The following is a 17,305-nucleotide window of genomic DNA, read 5'->3' as shown; positions in this document are numbered from 1 at the left end:
TTGCTTAACTTCTTTTTTTTTGTATTGTGATGTGTTCACAGCTATAGGTACAGTTAATGTAGGCACATTTTGAAATCATATGCTGTTTATTTAATAACTTAATTGCACTTCTGCTATGTATAACTCATTGTTCTCCGCATTTCTTTATGTCAACTAATATGGACACTACCTGTTGCTGTAAACCACTACTGCCTTGTAGAAGGAGTCATGGGCCTAGTCAAGCTGTCGAGACAGCTTTTAGCTCTTGATCCTTTCCAGGATCCATTATTTCTGGAAAAAAATGAAGAATTTAATTGAAAAAAGTGCGTGTTTCGCGAACAGCATCCATTTCGTGAACGAGTACTTCGCGATAATTCAGGCAGTGCGTTTCGGTTAGACGAACACACAGGTACTTGTGCCTTTCATTCACATCACTTTTTCGTATGCACACCGCATTACAGTAGGCGAGACTTTTTCTTGCATTCTTCACCTGTTCACACACACTGCTTCTTTCTGTCAGGAATTTTGTGTAGCGATGCACTGGCATTACCAAGTAAAACCTGACTACTTGCACTGTGACCTCTTCAGTGTGCAGGCTCCAGCTGCTTCTGCTCGAAATTCGTCCTCGAAAGCAGATCCACAGTGGACCAGAACAGATTTTCGAAGACTTTTCCTGTCTCTATTTCTCTCTGAGCAATTGACTCGATGCAAGTCAGAAGCTCAGTGAGGGAGCTTGACGGGTGTTCGACTGCTCCAGGTACAAATGAGCGCTTTTCAGTCAGAAGAGATGGTGCAGGCACATTCTGAGCACCTGTCGTAGTTTCTTTGCCCCCTGTATATTCTAAAAACCTGTCAGTGTTCTTCGCAACATAGGCGCGGCCTGAAAAAATGCAGGTTGTACACACGTGATTTATCAGATAGTTTTTTGTTGAGCCGCAAAATCGCGCGATCCCACGCCGCACGGAGGTCCGCGTGTTAGGGAGCCCTGAAAAAATGCCTCGCAGTCTTGTTTTTCCCGCAACAACTCGTCCACGCAGCACGCCGGCATGGTAACTGTATCACCCCCAACTGTGAACCAAGCACAGGAGGCACAAACACAACGTTCACTGCAGCAACGGCGTCGCGAACGCACTGTGCCAGCTGAACCAGTGATCGGATTGGCTGGAGAATGGCACGACTGCAGCGCCACTCAATGTAGCGATCGGTGGTGGCGCCGCGAGGCAACTGACCCTACTTCTATTATTGTGATAGTTCACTATACTTCTATTGAAGGGTCCCTGAAAAGGGTGTTTGAGGTTTGTCGTCAAATGCTCGCATTATGTAGAGTACAGGCCACGCGTTCATGCAGAGTACAAGGCCCCAAAGGCGAGGTGATAATTAACAATACATTTTTAAACATTCCCGCTTCCGCGCCTCGCGGCCACCAGCGGTGCTGGGCTTTCGCCCGAATCTACGCGCAACGCGTCATGGATTTTTCGTTGCGTAAGCAGCGGAGGGCCATTGGTTCGCCGTGTCAACTCTTTCAGGCGTCACGCAGCTACCGTGGCCGCGGCCAGTCAGCTGCGTTGCTCCATCGGAACAGGAAGCTACACACCGCGAAGAACTCCTGCGCGCGTCCCCAGCCGGCGCTGGGGCCGAGTAGGTCCGAGTGGGTGCCAAAAGTTACGAGAGGAGATGGAAAGTCGCGAAGGCGCGGAAATTCAAATTTTGACTACAGATAACTTTTAGCTCTTGCAAAACACATTTAAAAAAGTCTTTCTGGGATGTTCGTGAAGCGGAATATTTAACATCCCAGGCATACCTAAACTTTCTTGAGAACCACTTTCAGGGCCCCTTTAACGTAGCACTCATTGACGTGATCAGGTGACGAGCGCTTGTTTCCGGTGCCGCTTTTCCTTTCTCCGAACTCACCGTTCGCTTGGGTGCGTTGCTGCGCCCGCTTGTCCGCCTCCAACGGTACAGGTTTTCCCTTTTGCCCCTCGTCGAGGGGCAGTTCTCGCGCTCGGCTCGCTGCAGGCGCCGGAGGCTTCACTCGGCGGCCACGCAGAGACACACGCCGGCATTTTCGGCTAATGGCACTCATGCTACAAACGCAGTAAAAATACGATAAGGAATGCATGTAGCTTGTCACAGCAAAGGAAAGCGGGTAGTTATTTAAAATTTAAAAATATAGTTGATATTTAGTATACCTAATTAAAGGTTGGTGTTTTTATTTTAACTACCTCTGAGAATGGCATATATTTAAGGTATTCTAGCTAGCATCACTGCCGGTTTACTATGCAGCCCAGGCTCGCGCAACGTGGTATGCCCTGCATACAAAAATATCTGCATGAAAACCAATTTCTAGGATGACTGGAGCAGGTTAGTGACATCGTTTAAAGGGACAGAACACTGAATTTTAAGCACCCAATTTTTTTCGGCTTAACGGAAAGCTTGCTGTCTAAGGGGCTAGATTCCACTACGGTTTTGTTGGAAATACTGTAGAAGATTTTTACCGATAATTTTTCAACCAGAGTATACGTGCCCATTTTTATGTATCCCGATAATGAAAACCACGATCAGCGAGGGCGATGGCGATTGCACGCCGGAAAAAGTGCTGTGTTTTGAACTTATATAAATCTCACCCACCGAAAAGTTATTAGACATTTTTAGTATAGAGTCGCGTCCATTCTAGTTTGCACACTCAAAGCTGTTACGGCACATGCAGTGATGTACTCCTCGTCGACGAAGTTTAGTGGACCGTATATGCCGCTCCAGCGAAGAAATGTAAAACACTTTGGAGCCATCTAGTGACAAAAACTAAAACCACATGGTTAACGATGCGAATGGAGCGCTGCTTTCTATCGAAGGGCGAACTGGAGAGAGTGTAAGCTATAATAAAGCATGGCGAACAGTCCTGAAATAAGACTGTCCACTTAAAACAAATTAGCGATACTTTGCCGAGATGTGGTCACGTGTTGGGATGCACCGATAACGGCGGGTTTCACCGCAAGACATCTTTTTGTGCAATTTTCAATGCCAAATTAAAATTAAAACCCTTGTTTCTTCGATATTGCATTGCTCAATTCTTTTCATTTCCGCCATTATATCATGACACGTTTTGGTCAGTGGTCTGTCCCTTTAACCAACTTTATCTATTTTGACTAAAGCAGCAGACCCCGCCGCGGTGGCTCAGTGGTTAGGGTGCTCGACTACTGATCCGGAGTTCCCGGGTTCGAACCCGACAGCGGCGGCTGCGTTTTTATGGAGGAAAAACGCTAAGGCGCCCAGGTGCTGTGCGATGTCAGTGCACGTTAAAGATCCCCAGGTGGTCGAAATTATTCCGGAGCCCTCCACTACGGCACCTCTCTCTTCCTTTCTTCTTTCACTCCCTCCTTTACCCTTCCCTTACGGCGCGGTTCAGGTGTCCAACGATATATGAGACAGATACTGCGCCATTTCCTTTCCCCCCAAAACCAATTTTAAAAAAAAGCAGCAGCAAGCGAAAGAGATCGGTTCGCGCCACCGAGGGTTCAAATCCCACTCGAGGCTATGCGTTTTTTTTTCTGCTCACACTTTCTCGAAGGCTTCAGAGAACGATACCGGACAGCTAATCCCGATATGGAAGTTCTAATGCTCACGCATTAAACGTTGGGTAAAGTGGCATGTGCGTACTTGCAATGTTCGCCTGTGCGTCATCAGCAGCTGCAAGCATTATTTATTTGTTTGTTTACTTATTTATTTATTTTTGCGTACTGCAGCTTCATTCAGAGCTATAGCAGGAGTTACATAGAAAAGGCAAGATAAATATGCAGTACAATCAAATAAGCAAGAAAACTCAAGAATTCCAACAAAGCATAAATTTACTTATAATTCAGAGAGATTAATCAAATGAGTTATTATAAGTGGCTAATTGCATCAATAAATTCATTTAAAGAAATGGGGAGGAATGAGCCAGGTAGCATATTCTAAGCCTCATTGGTTCGAGAGAAAAAGCTGTATTTAAATGCATTGGTTTGAGTATAATAAGGGACTAGGTTAAGTTCACGACAATATCTTGTGGTCATGGGTTGAGCTGAAAGTCGATCATGAGCATGTGTAACACAATACTGAAATTTCAAAGATTCTACATGGCGGCGCCTCTACAACATTGTTAATTTCAATGCAGGAAGGGCGGAAGCTGGCGAAAAATCGCGGCGGTACTAATTACAAACGAAGTGAACCGCTTTTTTAACACTTTCGACCTTGGTAATATCTTTTGGTTTGTGAGGGTTTCATATAACGCAAGCGGAATCAAGTAGGGGACGGATTAATGATTTATACATCAATAATTTAATTTCTCTTGGAGCTTCAGCCAAAGTACGTCTTACATATCGTAATTTCTTGAGAGCTCTGCCGCAGGCGAAATTAATATGCTTCCACCAAGATAACTTAGTAGCAAAAATAATACCCAGACACTTATATTCAAACGTCTTTTCTAGTGACACTTTGTTAAATGAACAGGTGAAAACAGAGGGCGAGGAGCTGTTAAAAAAGTCATGACTACAGATTTTCGAAATTGAGTACTCACTGTTATTGCGCCATTCACAAAACGTAGTGATTCGTTAAGACGATAATGATCCTCGGAGGATTGAATGATGTCATATAGAACACAACCGTCGGCATCCACGCGAATTTTAGATGCGATATTATTCGGGAGATCATTAATGCAAAGCAAAAAGAGTAAGGGTCCTAAGATGGAACCTTGTGGCACACCGGAAGAGACCGGGGCCGCATAGGATTCGCCTGAATTGAATGATACGTACTGAGAGCGGGCCGAAAGAAAATTAGATATCCAGTTTGACAAACCTCAATTTTTTTTAATATGATGTTTAACTTGAACAGGAGATTAGAATGAATTACAGTATCAAAAGCCTCAGAGAAATCGATAAATCTCGCATCAACTTGGTTACCACAGTCTAAGAAGAAATGTCATGGACGAATTCAGATAATTGTGTTATTGTGCTAAAACCTCGTTCTATTATTTCTTAATTAACCGGGTGACTATCACCCTCACGGATCGTTGTGAGCTGTCAAGTAAGGTTTCGTTAAACAACCACCACACATGCATTACTAGGTCGCACGTCTTGACATAGCGCGGCTGAATACGGCTTATACTACGATCATGGCATTCGAGGCACGACGCGCACCCTAATTACACACGGATGAGTTTCTTTCGGTACTGGGTAGGTCCAGTGGACGCCTTATTTTTGCTTAGTAGCGAGTGGACGAAATACCGGCCCGTACTTATAAATTGGGCAAGAACGCACATTAGTATTTCAGCATAGCCGTACAAATAAATACACAATTGCAGAAAAAAGATGTTAATATACTAAAAAAATTCTGCGGCGAGCAATGAGATGTTAAGGATATGTAGGTCGTTCGCATGAACCCAAGTAGTTTTTTCAGCCAACGCTTGGCACCAATGTGTTAGATCTACTCCTGACTAACATTCTAATGGCAGCAAAGCCTCCACTGGTTATACTCGGAATCTGTGATCATGATGCCGTTCTTATTGACATGCAGCTACAATATGCGAGTCTTAGATACCGGTTCTATAGGCATATTTATATCTACCACAAGGCTCGAACAGCAGAAATCGCGCTGGATAATCACTATGACGTATTTGAAACACTGTCAGTGTCACTAAATATAAACGATTTATGGAGCATATTGATCGATAAAATAAACGAACTGCGTGACATATACCTTCCATCCTGGCTGATAACGCCATGCCGCAGCAGAAGTAAGCCCTGGTGCAACGCAAAGGCGCTTGTCGCAGCCAATAAAAGAAAACAAGCTCATGCAGTTTAAAAAAAAAACTGCATCACAGATGCATAAATATGAGCTTCTGCAGTTGACAAAAGAAATGAGCACGGTGGTGAATGAAGCAAACGGTGTATTTTTTAGTTCTTTCCACTCGCGCATTCAAAAATGCCTGAAAAAGTTATGGCAGTTTTTTAAACGAAATGGAAAGGATGATCTGTCTATACCACTGCTGCAACATGATGGTGCTGAAGTAAGAGATAATCTCGATAAGAGAAGCTGTTTGAGTGCCTTCTTTAGTTCTGTGTTTTCTACACATGTTGGTTCCAATGACATTGCATGGCTTGCTGCATTTTTCGCTGAGCCAATGGATGACGTTCTTTTTGACCAGCTTGGAATTGTGGTGCTGCTAAAATGATTAAAAGCGTCAAAAGCCACTAGACCTGATGGGTTACCAAATGCCTTGCTTTCATCATGTGCAAGTTCTCTGACGAAATATCTTTATCTGCTTTTTTCAAACTCACTTCAAGACAGTGATTTGCCCAATGATTGGAAAATGGGGTATGTTGTGCCGATTCATAAATCTGGGCCACGTAATCTGGTTTCAAATTATCGCCCAGTGTCCTTCACAAGTGCAGTTTGCAGGGTTTTGGAGCATGTATTTTTTACGAATATTGTACACCATCTTGATAAGTTTTCCTCATAAATAATAACCAACATGGGCTTCATAGTGGATTTTCATGTGTCACACAATTAACTGAACTCGTCCATGTATAGCTAGTTCATTAGATAAAGGAGTTTCTGCTGACTGCGTGTTTCTTGTCTTCATGAAAGCGTTTGATGATGTACCACATACTTTATTACTAGAAAAATTATCATTGTATAATATGAACAGTAATGTAATAGCATGGATCAAAGCATATACCTTCATTTAAGAAAACTAAAGGTGGTGGTTAGTGGTGAAATATCGGACGAAGTTGCTGCGACCTCAGGTGTCCCACAAGAGTCAGTTACGGGACCACTTTTGTTTGTCACTTTTATAAATGTCATTTTCGCTGGTATATCGTCCACATTGAAGCTTTTCTCGGACGATTATGTTTGGCACCGAACTGTTGCTAATACTGCTGACCGTGATGCTTTGCAATGTGACCTTGACAGAATTTCTAAATGGTGTGATAAATGAGGCATGACAATTAAGCTCCGGAAAAGTGTCCATAGTTGCGCCAGCTCTTGTGTTTCTCCCGTGTATGTGGTTCGTCGAATGTTTTGCGCAGATCGTTTATCTGTATCATCTATCCATATGTGTTTTACTAAAAAAGGGACACCTTTTAATTTTCTTTACAGCATTAACTCTGTGAACTTTTTTTCCGTCACCGAATACAAATATCTCGGTGTGTATTCAACTAGTGATCTGTGCTGGCATGGGCACATTAATTACATTACTGCAAAAGCAGGTCGCATTTTGAATTTCTCACGCAGGAATGCCAAGTGTTTTCCTTCGCACACTAAATAACTGCTATACACAACTAACGTAAGGCCTGTACTGGAGTATACGTGCACAATATGGGACCCTAAAACTGAATATGATATTGATAAATTAGGAAAAGTCCAGAACCTGGCTGTCCGTTTCGTTTTAAATACTTGTAGCAGAAATTTCACTGTGTCAGCAGCGCAGAAATCGTTAGGATGGGTTTCACTGCAGAGACGCAGATACGTACTCAGGCTGAAATTCTTAAATAATATATGCCATTCTAAAACAGGCATTGACCGTGACCATTATATCCGCCAGACTATATATCTGGAAGAAGGGACCAAACTTTCAAAATAAAAGAAATTTTAATTCAGAACTGATTTACTAAAAATGTCATTTTTTCCAACAAACAATAAATGAATCGAATAAGTTGCCCCAGGAAGTCGTTTCAACAAAATCTAATGAATCGTTTGCCGCGTTGCTGTAATTTTATGCTTGTGTTTGTTTGTTTGAAATAATGCTGCAATGTATTTTCCGTGAGTATCGTTTTCTCTTCTTTCCCTGCCACTAAGCCGTATGATTAGGTTGCACCCCCCCCTGTAATACCAAACAGGCGCTGTGGGTAATGTGATAGATAAATAAATAAGTAAATAAACACGTACACAAATAAATAAATAAAAATTGGTTTTCAATGAACTTAACGTATTATAAACACATATGTAAATATAAAGCTTCTTCCGTATACACTTAAGAACAGGAAATGGACATGGGAAATACAGAACGCTGAGGCTAAAATAAAATTGACAAACCGTTTCCCTACAGTAAAGAATGACGAGCAGGAGTAAAAGAGATCTAAAAAAAAAGTCTGTAATCGCAAATGTTTGGCTTTATGGGGTTTGACGTACCAAAGCGACTCAGGCTACGAGGGACGCCGTAGTGGAAGGCTCCAGTTAATTTGGACCGCTCGGGGTTCTTTAACGTGCACTGACATCGCGTTGTACACGGGCCTCTAGCATTTCGCTCTGTAGAACCCGCGTCTGTCGGGTTAGCGGACGAGCACCATAACCACTGAGTCATCGCGGCGGCTTGTAGCCGCAGAGACAAGATGAAAATAACTAGCAGAGCTGTTGAAATTTACCGACAAACGGAAATTAAGTTGCACCTGAACGTATAACATGAGGAATATTGAGGAGGCACTAAAGCACGGAGGGACAGGCATCGGTAAGAGCCAGACGCGATCAGTGGAAGACAGATAAGGCAATGCCATTAAAAGGACAGATGAATACTTCATCGGCTTCGCGTATTAGGTATGCTAACCGGATATCTATATCTCGATATTTTGGCGCCGAAGCTACTGTCATGACTAAATAAATAAGGAAAGTGTTACAGTAAACGCAAGTCAAGAACTGATAGTCGCAAAATACCGAAAGCGCAATGGAGGATGACGTTGAGATGTAGTGACGATCTTCGGAAATTTGCTGGGATGATGTGGTCGCAGGTGGTAATGAAGGGGGGGGGGGGGGCGAGTGTGGCGCTAGGAATAATTGTAGGTCATTGGCCTATCACTTGCAGTGAGCTCGATTCAAATGTTAAGGCGATTACTTACCGGTACCGACACTTGTGTGGCATCCCAGTGATGCTCCAGTTTATCTGTGTACACTCAAACACTTTTTAGCATTACATCAGCAGGTGGTGATGTCAAGAAAACACGGGATTAAAAGCATATTCGTTAGTTTAGTTTAGCACTGTCGTGACGATCTTTTGCGGGAAACGCTTTGAAAATGCAGTGAGATCTCCATGCATGTCGCACAAGCAGCGGCTGAACAGGGGACAAACTAAAAAAAATGTTTTTTTCTTGTTTACTGCAGGCATGGAACGCTGCCCTACACGCATCCAAGCCGAGCTTTCCTGGACGTCAGCAGCTAGCGTCATCCGTTGGCCGCCAGTAGCAAGCAACGCGTAACTCAATGGGGATATTTTAAGCCAGTAATTGTAAGAAAACTAGAATATCTCGACAGATTCTGCGCGAACGTGGTGACTGGCATGGGCGACTCTTATGGCAGCAAAATCTGACCTATAAAATGATTTCTGCGCTCATATCGACTACTTCCGACGGCCATAGGTTATCAATGGGTGTAACGGACATTCGAAGCACCCGCAGCGATTTTGAGTGTTCAAGTCCAGCTTTGTCGGGCAAAAAACTTGAAAATTGGAAAATTGTAAGGCACTGTTACGGAAATTGAAGGCAATGGTCCATTAGTCTGATGTGTAGCAAAGTCTTTCTTTTAAAGTGTTTCCAGCGATCGCATCGAACAGTTACGACTGTCATAGCAAACCAATGGGGAATGATTTTGACGATAGCAAAAACAGGAATAGAAAAAAAGTACAAGACTGCCGTCGGGTGACCTGCGAATATATGGATTGTTATAGTGAAATCTTACATTATATGAAAAAATTGCGTTCATAAACGATTTCCCGCTCAAAACTGCTTTTGTCCAGAATTGCTGGGTATGACGCCATGCGAAACGTGGTAGATGCCGTGAGAACTTGGTGCGTTTGGCCAGATTTCCTGGGCTTATTTACTTTAGCGGGTTTGTCCCATTGAGCTTTCGCGCATTGCACACCCTTAACGACGCCCCTCTTCAGAGGAGCAGTGATTAAAAAAAAAAACTCTCCCGTTTAACAGCTTGGCCCGGGAACGAGAACTGGCAGAACTGATTAGCGAGGCGAAAGGCGATGCCTTATCATGTTTTTTTTTTTAAATCTCAGCCCTGGACGCTTCCCAACGCGGGGCCGCCAACAGTTTGCTGACGGAGGAGCTTCGAAGTGAGGACCTTTCCGAATGCCTAGAGAGTGGTGCCCAGTGACGGTAGGGGGACTCACAAGTTACGCTCTGCGCTTGTTTACCACTGCATCGCGCTCGGAAGGTGCGGTTTGACATCCAGTTTGATACGTCAGAGACATATGCGCTACACCAGCCTCCAGCGAAATCTACGATTACCGCTTTGCGTATATATGGGCCGGACACGAGTTATTAAGACCTACGTTATTTTTATTTTTATCCTTCTTTTCTTACACTAGATTACTCGTATATTGAGCTACACGCGAAATCACCCGGCAAATCCTTATCCAAAGAGAATAGTAAAGAAAAGCGAACGAATGGAGCTCAACACGTGCTTCACTGCTGCGGGAGCGGCCTTCTACCTATGACAGGAGACACGTTTTCCGTGAAACACACCATTACGGCTAGGCGGCAGTTGGCGAAATCAGTTGGGCACTCTTGGACAACCGGCCTCCGCACCTTTCGGATCCGCGCATCTAAAGAGAGCCTCTTCGTGTACGCACAGAGCACCTTCACATCGATACTCACCATCTCATACTTCCCCTTCCCCCAACGCTTAGCAGCAGAAGACGAAGCCGTTGTTGAGGCCGACCATCTAGCTTTCCTTAAATGGATCCCTTTCTACGCCTATTTCTGAGAGTGCTCTCTGTATGCTGATTACCCTAACAGCCATTAAGAAAAAAAAAACACCGCCTTATGCTGCAGCCTTTTACAATTCATTCTTTTGCCTCTGCTGTCATTGGTCGCCGCCTCTGGAATGAAAGATGGGACTGACCAATGCCAGAAGAATGTATCGGCAAAAGGATCGATGCATAATGCGGCCCCCTGCTTTACCGTAAGCTCGCAGCTGGTTTGCGTCGCAGTTGCCGGGAAGCTGTCGGCTCAGCGCGTCGTCAAGTTGGCGCAGGACACGGCGGCTCTGACCAAATGAACGAGGCCTTACTTGAACCATCGATTAGCGGTTTTTATTCCGCAGATCAGAGGGACGGGGCAGCGGGACCGTTGAGAGTGAACGCCGCCATGTGAGCGTACGACGAGCCAGCTCGCGACCCTGCCTTCAAGCCCAGCGCGATGCCGGACCTTTGGGAGGAGGCGAGGTCTACGAAACGTGTCGAGCCAGCAAGAGGATCGCATTTCTTCTCGTTTCTTTCAAAACTTCAAAAAAAAAATGGAAGCAGCATCTCAGTTTATTTTTCGACCCAGGCAGCCCACGCGCAGGAGGCCCCTCACGCTCCCTCTTCTTCCTCGACGCCCTTGGTGAGGATCGAGGCGAACTTCTTGAGGTCAACGTTGCCAGCGCTGTCGACGGGGGCCTCGGCAAACGCGTCGTTGGCCTACGAGGTGAGAGGGTAGGTGCATCAGCTTGGGGGCGTACACCAGGCGCCAGCCCGAGAAAGACTCGCCACTTACCTCCTGGTCGTTGAGCTTCTCGCCGAAAGTGGTCAGCATCTGCCGCAGCCTGCAAGGTTGGGTCCGTCAGCACCAGTCAAGAGCGCGGTATTCCATTCGCGCTTGTCAAAGACTGTCTGCCAGCTAGGAGCGTGACAAGGCGCAAACAACATTCCCAGTGGCTTTCTTTTTCCCCTTAAGTTCACACCACCCGACCAGAGTTCTAAGTGGATCCTGTCAAAAGCGTCCAGTATATGGAGGGTGTCACTCTGGCTTGTCACTCTCAGTCGTCACAGGTAGACCAATACCGAACGAAGTCGCTAGAAATGGTGCGCCGTAGTGTGATGACACGTTAAGAATTGCTCTTTTCATCGTGTATCGTCGCAATGTAATGACTACGTCCAACCGCGTCCAAACACGTGCTTTGTTAATTAGTGTAGCGCAAAAAGTGCGGCACAGGTTTACTTAAATGTTGAAATTCTCACTAAAAAGCACTATGACAAACTGCCATGGTTGCGGCCTCACCTGTCCTCGCTGCACATGCCGTTGCCTTGGTCAAAGAGGTTGAAGGCGTTGACGATGACCTCCTCGTCGTCGACACCCGTGATGCGGTCACCAAAGATGGTCAGGAACATGGTGAAGTTGATGGGTCCCGGCGCCTCCGAGATCATGGATTCAAGCTCGTTGTCGTTGGTGAGCCTGCCGAGCGAGTCGAAAGTGGCGCGGATGTCGTTCTTGCTGATGAAGCCGTCCTTGTCCTGGTCTATGAACTGGAAGGCCTCCTTGAACTCCTGGACCTGGTGCTGGGTGAACATGGCGAACACGTTGGAGGTGCTGCGCTGGGCCCGCTTCTTGGTCGAGCTCTTCGCCGGCGCGGCGGCCGGCGCGGCGGCCGGGGCCGCAGCAGCGGGAGCCGCCGCGGGGGCCTTGTCCGGCTCAGACTCCTTCTTGCTCTTCTTCTTCTTCTCCTTCACCGAGTCTCCCTGCACGAGCGACTCTCGTCACACACGAGGTCAACACCACATCGCACAGTATCCGCGACGTGTGCGCCATCTGACCGACCAGCCACACTGCTCGCGAGACTAGCAGCACGCTTCGTGCATGTCGCGACCGTGCATGCATAGAACCGAAGCACAAGGTTTGCGTTGGGATTCAGGGCTGTTAAGGCAGGTCCGGAGGCGATAAAGCGAGCGGTTGTATTTTGCTTAGAGCTGGGAGTTGTGTATTTTTGCCTACGCAACCCATCCCTCCAGGAGCGCCTGGTTGACCTCGGACCAGTTGAAGGAACAACTAGGCCTGGTGGCCCTGCTCGGCGGCCAACACAAAGTCGCTGGCTGATTAAAGTGCTTCCTCTTTTTTGCTGTCTTACATGAGCTTTTCGTCACATGTTTCTGTTGCATGTTAGCTTACTGTTTTTTGTTTACTTTCCCTTTGTGCTGTATATATTGTCGCACCACCCTTGTAAGCGCCACGTCATTTGTTGTCCATGTTGTAAGCGTGATTTTTTTTTTGTAACTGAAAAATCGCCAACCAAACGTTCTGAGTGTTTCATAGCGAAATGCATCTGTTGTGCCTAAACCTCGCTGCCTTTGCTTTTTATTCTTTCCGCAGCCATCGCGTCCATAACACGTCGCAAGCGGCTCCCTGTAATACGAGCTCTGTGAAGACCCTCAAGAATGCGCAACGTTAGCAAAAGGGAAAAAGAAAAAGGAGCAGCGGCAGCCAGCTGTCGGCATCCAGCCTGATAGGAGCCGGCCAAGCGGCAGGACCCCGTGGTGCTCTGAAGAGGTGGGGTAGAGGGGGAGGGGGCAGGGGGATGGGGCAGGGGGAGGGGTAGAGGCCGCGAGCAGAATCCCGGGATCCCACTAAAAATAGCGAGCGCCGACTCCGCGGCCATATAAGACTGAGCCCGAAGCCGCCGGCTGCACTACTATTTTCGTTCTGTTCCCCGCAGCCACGGCAGGGCAGAGCGCGCTGACGAAGAGCTGTGGCTTGGCGGTGGCGAAAATAGTCCCTTTCCGAAGCCGCCGCTACCGCGCGCCCTTCCCCACTCGCTCTATTGTCGGAATTCTCCGTTGCGTCATTAATAGGGCTCCCGCGCGTTTTGGAAGCTGCAAGAAACTATGATTGCGAAGCTATGGCTTGCTTGGCATGTGTCTGAGAGTGCAATGCCCTCATGTTTCTCGTAAGCATTCTCGTCTTCGTACACGGCATAACGTGCACTCTCCTGAACTCCGTCGGTAATAGTATACGAACGGTTTCAAGGGACTGCAGTACTTTACCGGCTATGTGAAATGCAAAAAACGCCAGCCAGGTTCTCATAATTATTCCTCACTCCTGCACTCTGACTAGCCCACGGGACCTGCCAAGGTGATGCGTACGCATTGACGTCATAAATGACCATCGGCTCCAAGCAGGCGCTTTCCATCCGCCTTCTGCGCTTCTTTGCAGCTTTAGAACGCCAGGTCCCGCTTAGGTGGGCGTAATAGCAGTGGAGAAATGAGACGTTAAGCGGGAAGGGGACGCCCAAAAAGGTATTTATACACTGAATATCCCTCTCCCTCCACTCTTCGCTGAAAAAAAAAAATGAAAAAGAGCAGGCCTCAGCAGATGAAGTTAGTTTAAAGACAGACAGTTTGGACAAGTGAATAATGACAACAGCCGGGTTTTGTGAGTAAAAGCTATAAGCACAGACCAAGTGACAGCCAGGTGGATTAGGCACGCCGCGTTTACCAGCGAGTGTCTTTATTCTACTTTTTCCTTTTTCCTGAAGCATGGGTTTCTTAGCATACCGTCGTGCATGAGGAGAACAGGGCAGCCCTTCGCCAGTTTATCCGCATAACCGTGTTTCTTGCAGAGATATTCTTCGCAACGATTACGAGGGCAACAACCTGTCGACCGCAAGGTTGTTCTTATGAAGCGGACCAAGAAGCTGTTCTACCTGCTTCTCTTGTACGTTTCACCAAGGCGCAAAGGTGAACAGGGATCGACGTCAATCTTGCCCCGATTAAAAGGTCCAGATAGGGCCACATTGCCGAAGCATCTCTCTGGAACTTGTATTTAGTACCAGATTTATGCTTTTGGCAAATGTCCTTTTAGTGAGGGCATTCCTAAGCCACAATTCTCGACGTATACAAGTATAACGCTAGCAATACATGGACGAGGTCTTTCGATAGCACGATACGAATAATTAAGAAAATACAAATATTTTCTGCCCCATCAGCTTGTTTAGACCTAACTCAAGTTCACTATACTCCAAAGCCGTCAGCAGAAACTGTAGCAGCACATTTCTCTTTACAGTGTTGTTAGCGTTATGATCGAGTAGCCCCGCTGTTGGCACTGCTCCAGGAGAGGCGTAAACGGGATTTTCGTGTGCCGAAAACCGTCCCACATTACAATGAGCATCTTAATGAAAAGCTAATAAAATGCGCAACAATTTCGCACTTTCAGCAAACACAGCTGTCGATGCACACAGCAAAACGCATTGACATGATTTGGCGGATTGAAGGAACCCCAGCATAAAGAGCCTTACCAAACTACACTGGCCCAGCGACCCTATGGAAGCTGGAGACATACATAGAAACTGCGGACAGATATGGCATGCACCGAGACGAAATACGCGGAAGAGCACACCTCACAAGGGGGAGTGTCCAGCGGTTCGTGCCCTCCAGCACGCGTCTTGAGGCTGACCCGTAATTAGTGAAGGAGACTACCGCTGCAGCGCTGCACACACGAGCACACCGCACCAGAAGAGCGCGCATCGAGGCACTGCGGGGCCGTCTCCCGGGGCGGGCAAGGTCACCCTGGCTGGCAAAACCCGAGCGCACGGCCGCGAGCGACCGCACCGAAGCCGTCGGTCGCGGCCTCGCTGCGGCGAGCCACGGTCGCGATCTCCGCGGGGGAAAAGCCCGCGAGGGGTTGCGTCCTCCGGCGCTACTCACCATGGCTGCCGGTGGTGCGAATGTGTGCGAGAGCGCGGCTGTTCGAGCGAAGGCGAGCGGCGGAAAGGCCCGACGTTCCTGCTCGACCGGGGCTCAAGTACTGGGCCGCGGCTCACGTGGTCGGCGCGCCATTGGCCCGCCCTCAAATCTACATATATGGCGGAATGCCAGGCCGGCGGAGCATTAACAAACAAGACGACGTACCCTCCCCTCCCGCGCCGCCGAGGCTGGGGAGGCTATATTGGGCCCGGCCCAAGTTAGCTTGGGGCGGGGAATTACTCGCCTTCTACAATGGTCCCGCCGGCAGCAGGTTCCCCGCCACCTCGGTACCTGCGGCGGCTGCACTTGGCTCGCCGGGCCGCGTGTGGGACGATGCCGTTGTCGGCCGGTGCGCGCGGAAATACTGCACGATGATCGGGTGTACACTCACGCTTCGCTTCCTGTGCACTCCTGAGTGAGGTACCAACCCGGTGCCAGCACGCCCCGCTGTTGGAATTTATTTTCATCGCGCTTTTACCTGGGTGGTACGAAAAAGACGTTAGAGTCGTCCTAGAATGCATCATGGACGAGTCTAGGGTCCTTTTGCTATCACCGAAGTGAAAGCGCTGTGAAAAGAAATTGGAACAGCGGTGCGTGTTGGCGCCGGGTTGTTCGCGTTTCTTTCCATCGAGGTACTACAGCCTTTCTCAAAAGTAAAGAGGGTCTGGTTCTAGGCCGTGCATCCGTGGAGGGATGAGAACGAGCCGCGCAGCTTGAAGCAAACTCCTTGGTATGGATACTTTTGACTAATGCTGTACATCGATACGGTCAGGCCAAACATTATCGCAGGGTTTCTGCACGAAAGCCCTCACCCACTGTCGCCCGCCTGCTGTGTGACACTGCTGTCTAAGGGTCTGGCGGGCCATGGCCTGACAAGGGTGCTCAACATCTGCGTTGACGGCGGTTGGACCATCGATACAACAATGGGAGCGGCGGTGACTCTGGCGGAATAATGGCCGACAGAGCACTGTAAGGCTAATCTCGCCTGTGCGTAAACACCACCGCTAACCCGGAGGCCATCACTCGGACCGATCAGCTTTCTTGGGGGTGGGGGCATCAACCGTTTGACATCACCTGCGTTGAATTCAATTATAAGTGAATTCAGTTATTAGCGACAACAAAAGTCCGGTCTTCGATATACCGAATATAGATTTTACTGAGGCTAATATTTATTGTTATTTCCGACAAATTATGCCGACTTATTGTTTTCGCTTTGCATGGAGTTGAAAAATGAAACATTCTTTCTGCGGACTGAATCTGAATTTCTGCGTCGGCACTACGCAGCTCTGGCTACGTCAGCGATCACAAATCATTAACCAGTGTTACGGGCCATCGCAACGCAGTAGTAAAGTCAGGGCTTGACCAGCGCTGTGCCTTCGTGAGAAAGCCACGACGGTGACGTCACCGACTGCCGTTGCCCTTGCCGGCTGCGCTTGCTCACACAGACGCGGGCATCGAGCCAACCGCTCCTGCAGGCGAGGCGCGCAGTTACACCCGCTAGCCCTACCGGGTCTCTCTCTCACTGCCCTGCTCGACTGGAGAGATCCTCTTGAGTCACTTACAGGCTGACCAAGGAAAGCAGGGTGATAAAAATGGATTCAAGAGGGGTATGAACCCGCAGGCCATCGGAAACCACATTAGTCCGACGTTCTATAGAGCAGAGCAGGGCATTTTTCGTCACCCGTTTGCTAGGACGGTTCGTGATTGCGCGACGTCTTGGCTTTTCATTGCACCTTGCCTTATATCTGTGGAAACACGATATCTCGTGTCTGTAACCTCGCACTGAAGGCTAGTCGCGCATTGAAACTCGCCAAGACGATGATCGTCCCGTCGTAGGCGTCAGTGTATTCAGGCACGTGC

At 47.7% G+C, this 17,305-nt stretch overlaps 1 protein-coding gene across 1 annotated transcript in view; it reads right to left on the bottom strand.

Moving 5' to 3' along the window:
* Window positions 1–15,565, bottom strand: part of LOC144122117 (uncharacterized) — a 56,147-nt gene extending 40,582 nt beyond the window's left edge. Inside the window, exons 1-4 of the mRNA XM_077655686.1 lie at window positions 15,407–15,565; window positions 11,991–12,448; window positions 11,487–11,535; window positions 11,306–11,410 (exon numbers count right to left, since the gene is read on the bottom strand). Of these exons, the coding sequence (XP_077511812.1) occupies window positions 11,306–11,410; window positions 11,487–11,535; window positions 11,991–12,448; window positions 15,407–15,409 (615 nt within the window). The 5' untranslated portion in view covers window positions 15,410–15,565. The remainder of the gene's footprint in view (window positions 1–11,305; window positions 11,411–11,486; window positions 11,536–11,990; window positions 12,449–15,406) is intronic.
* Window positions 15,566–17,305: the final 1,740 nt, after the last annotated feature.

Source organism: Amblyomma americanum, chromosome 1, assembly GCF_052857255.1.
Source record: "Amblyomma americanum isolate KBUSLIRL-KWMA chromosome 1, ASM5285725v1, whole genome shotgun sequence".
NCBI classification, from domain to species: Eukaryota; Metazoa; Arthropoda; class Arachnida; order Ixodida; family Ixodidae; genus Amblyomma; species Amblyomma americanum.
This window is presented reverse-complemented; position numbering and strand designations above follow the sequence as displayed.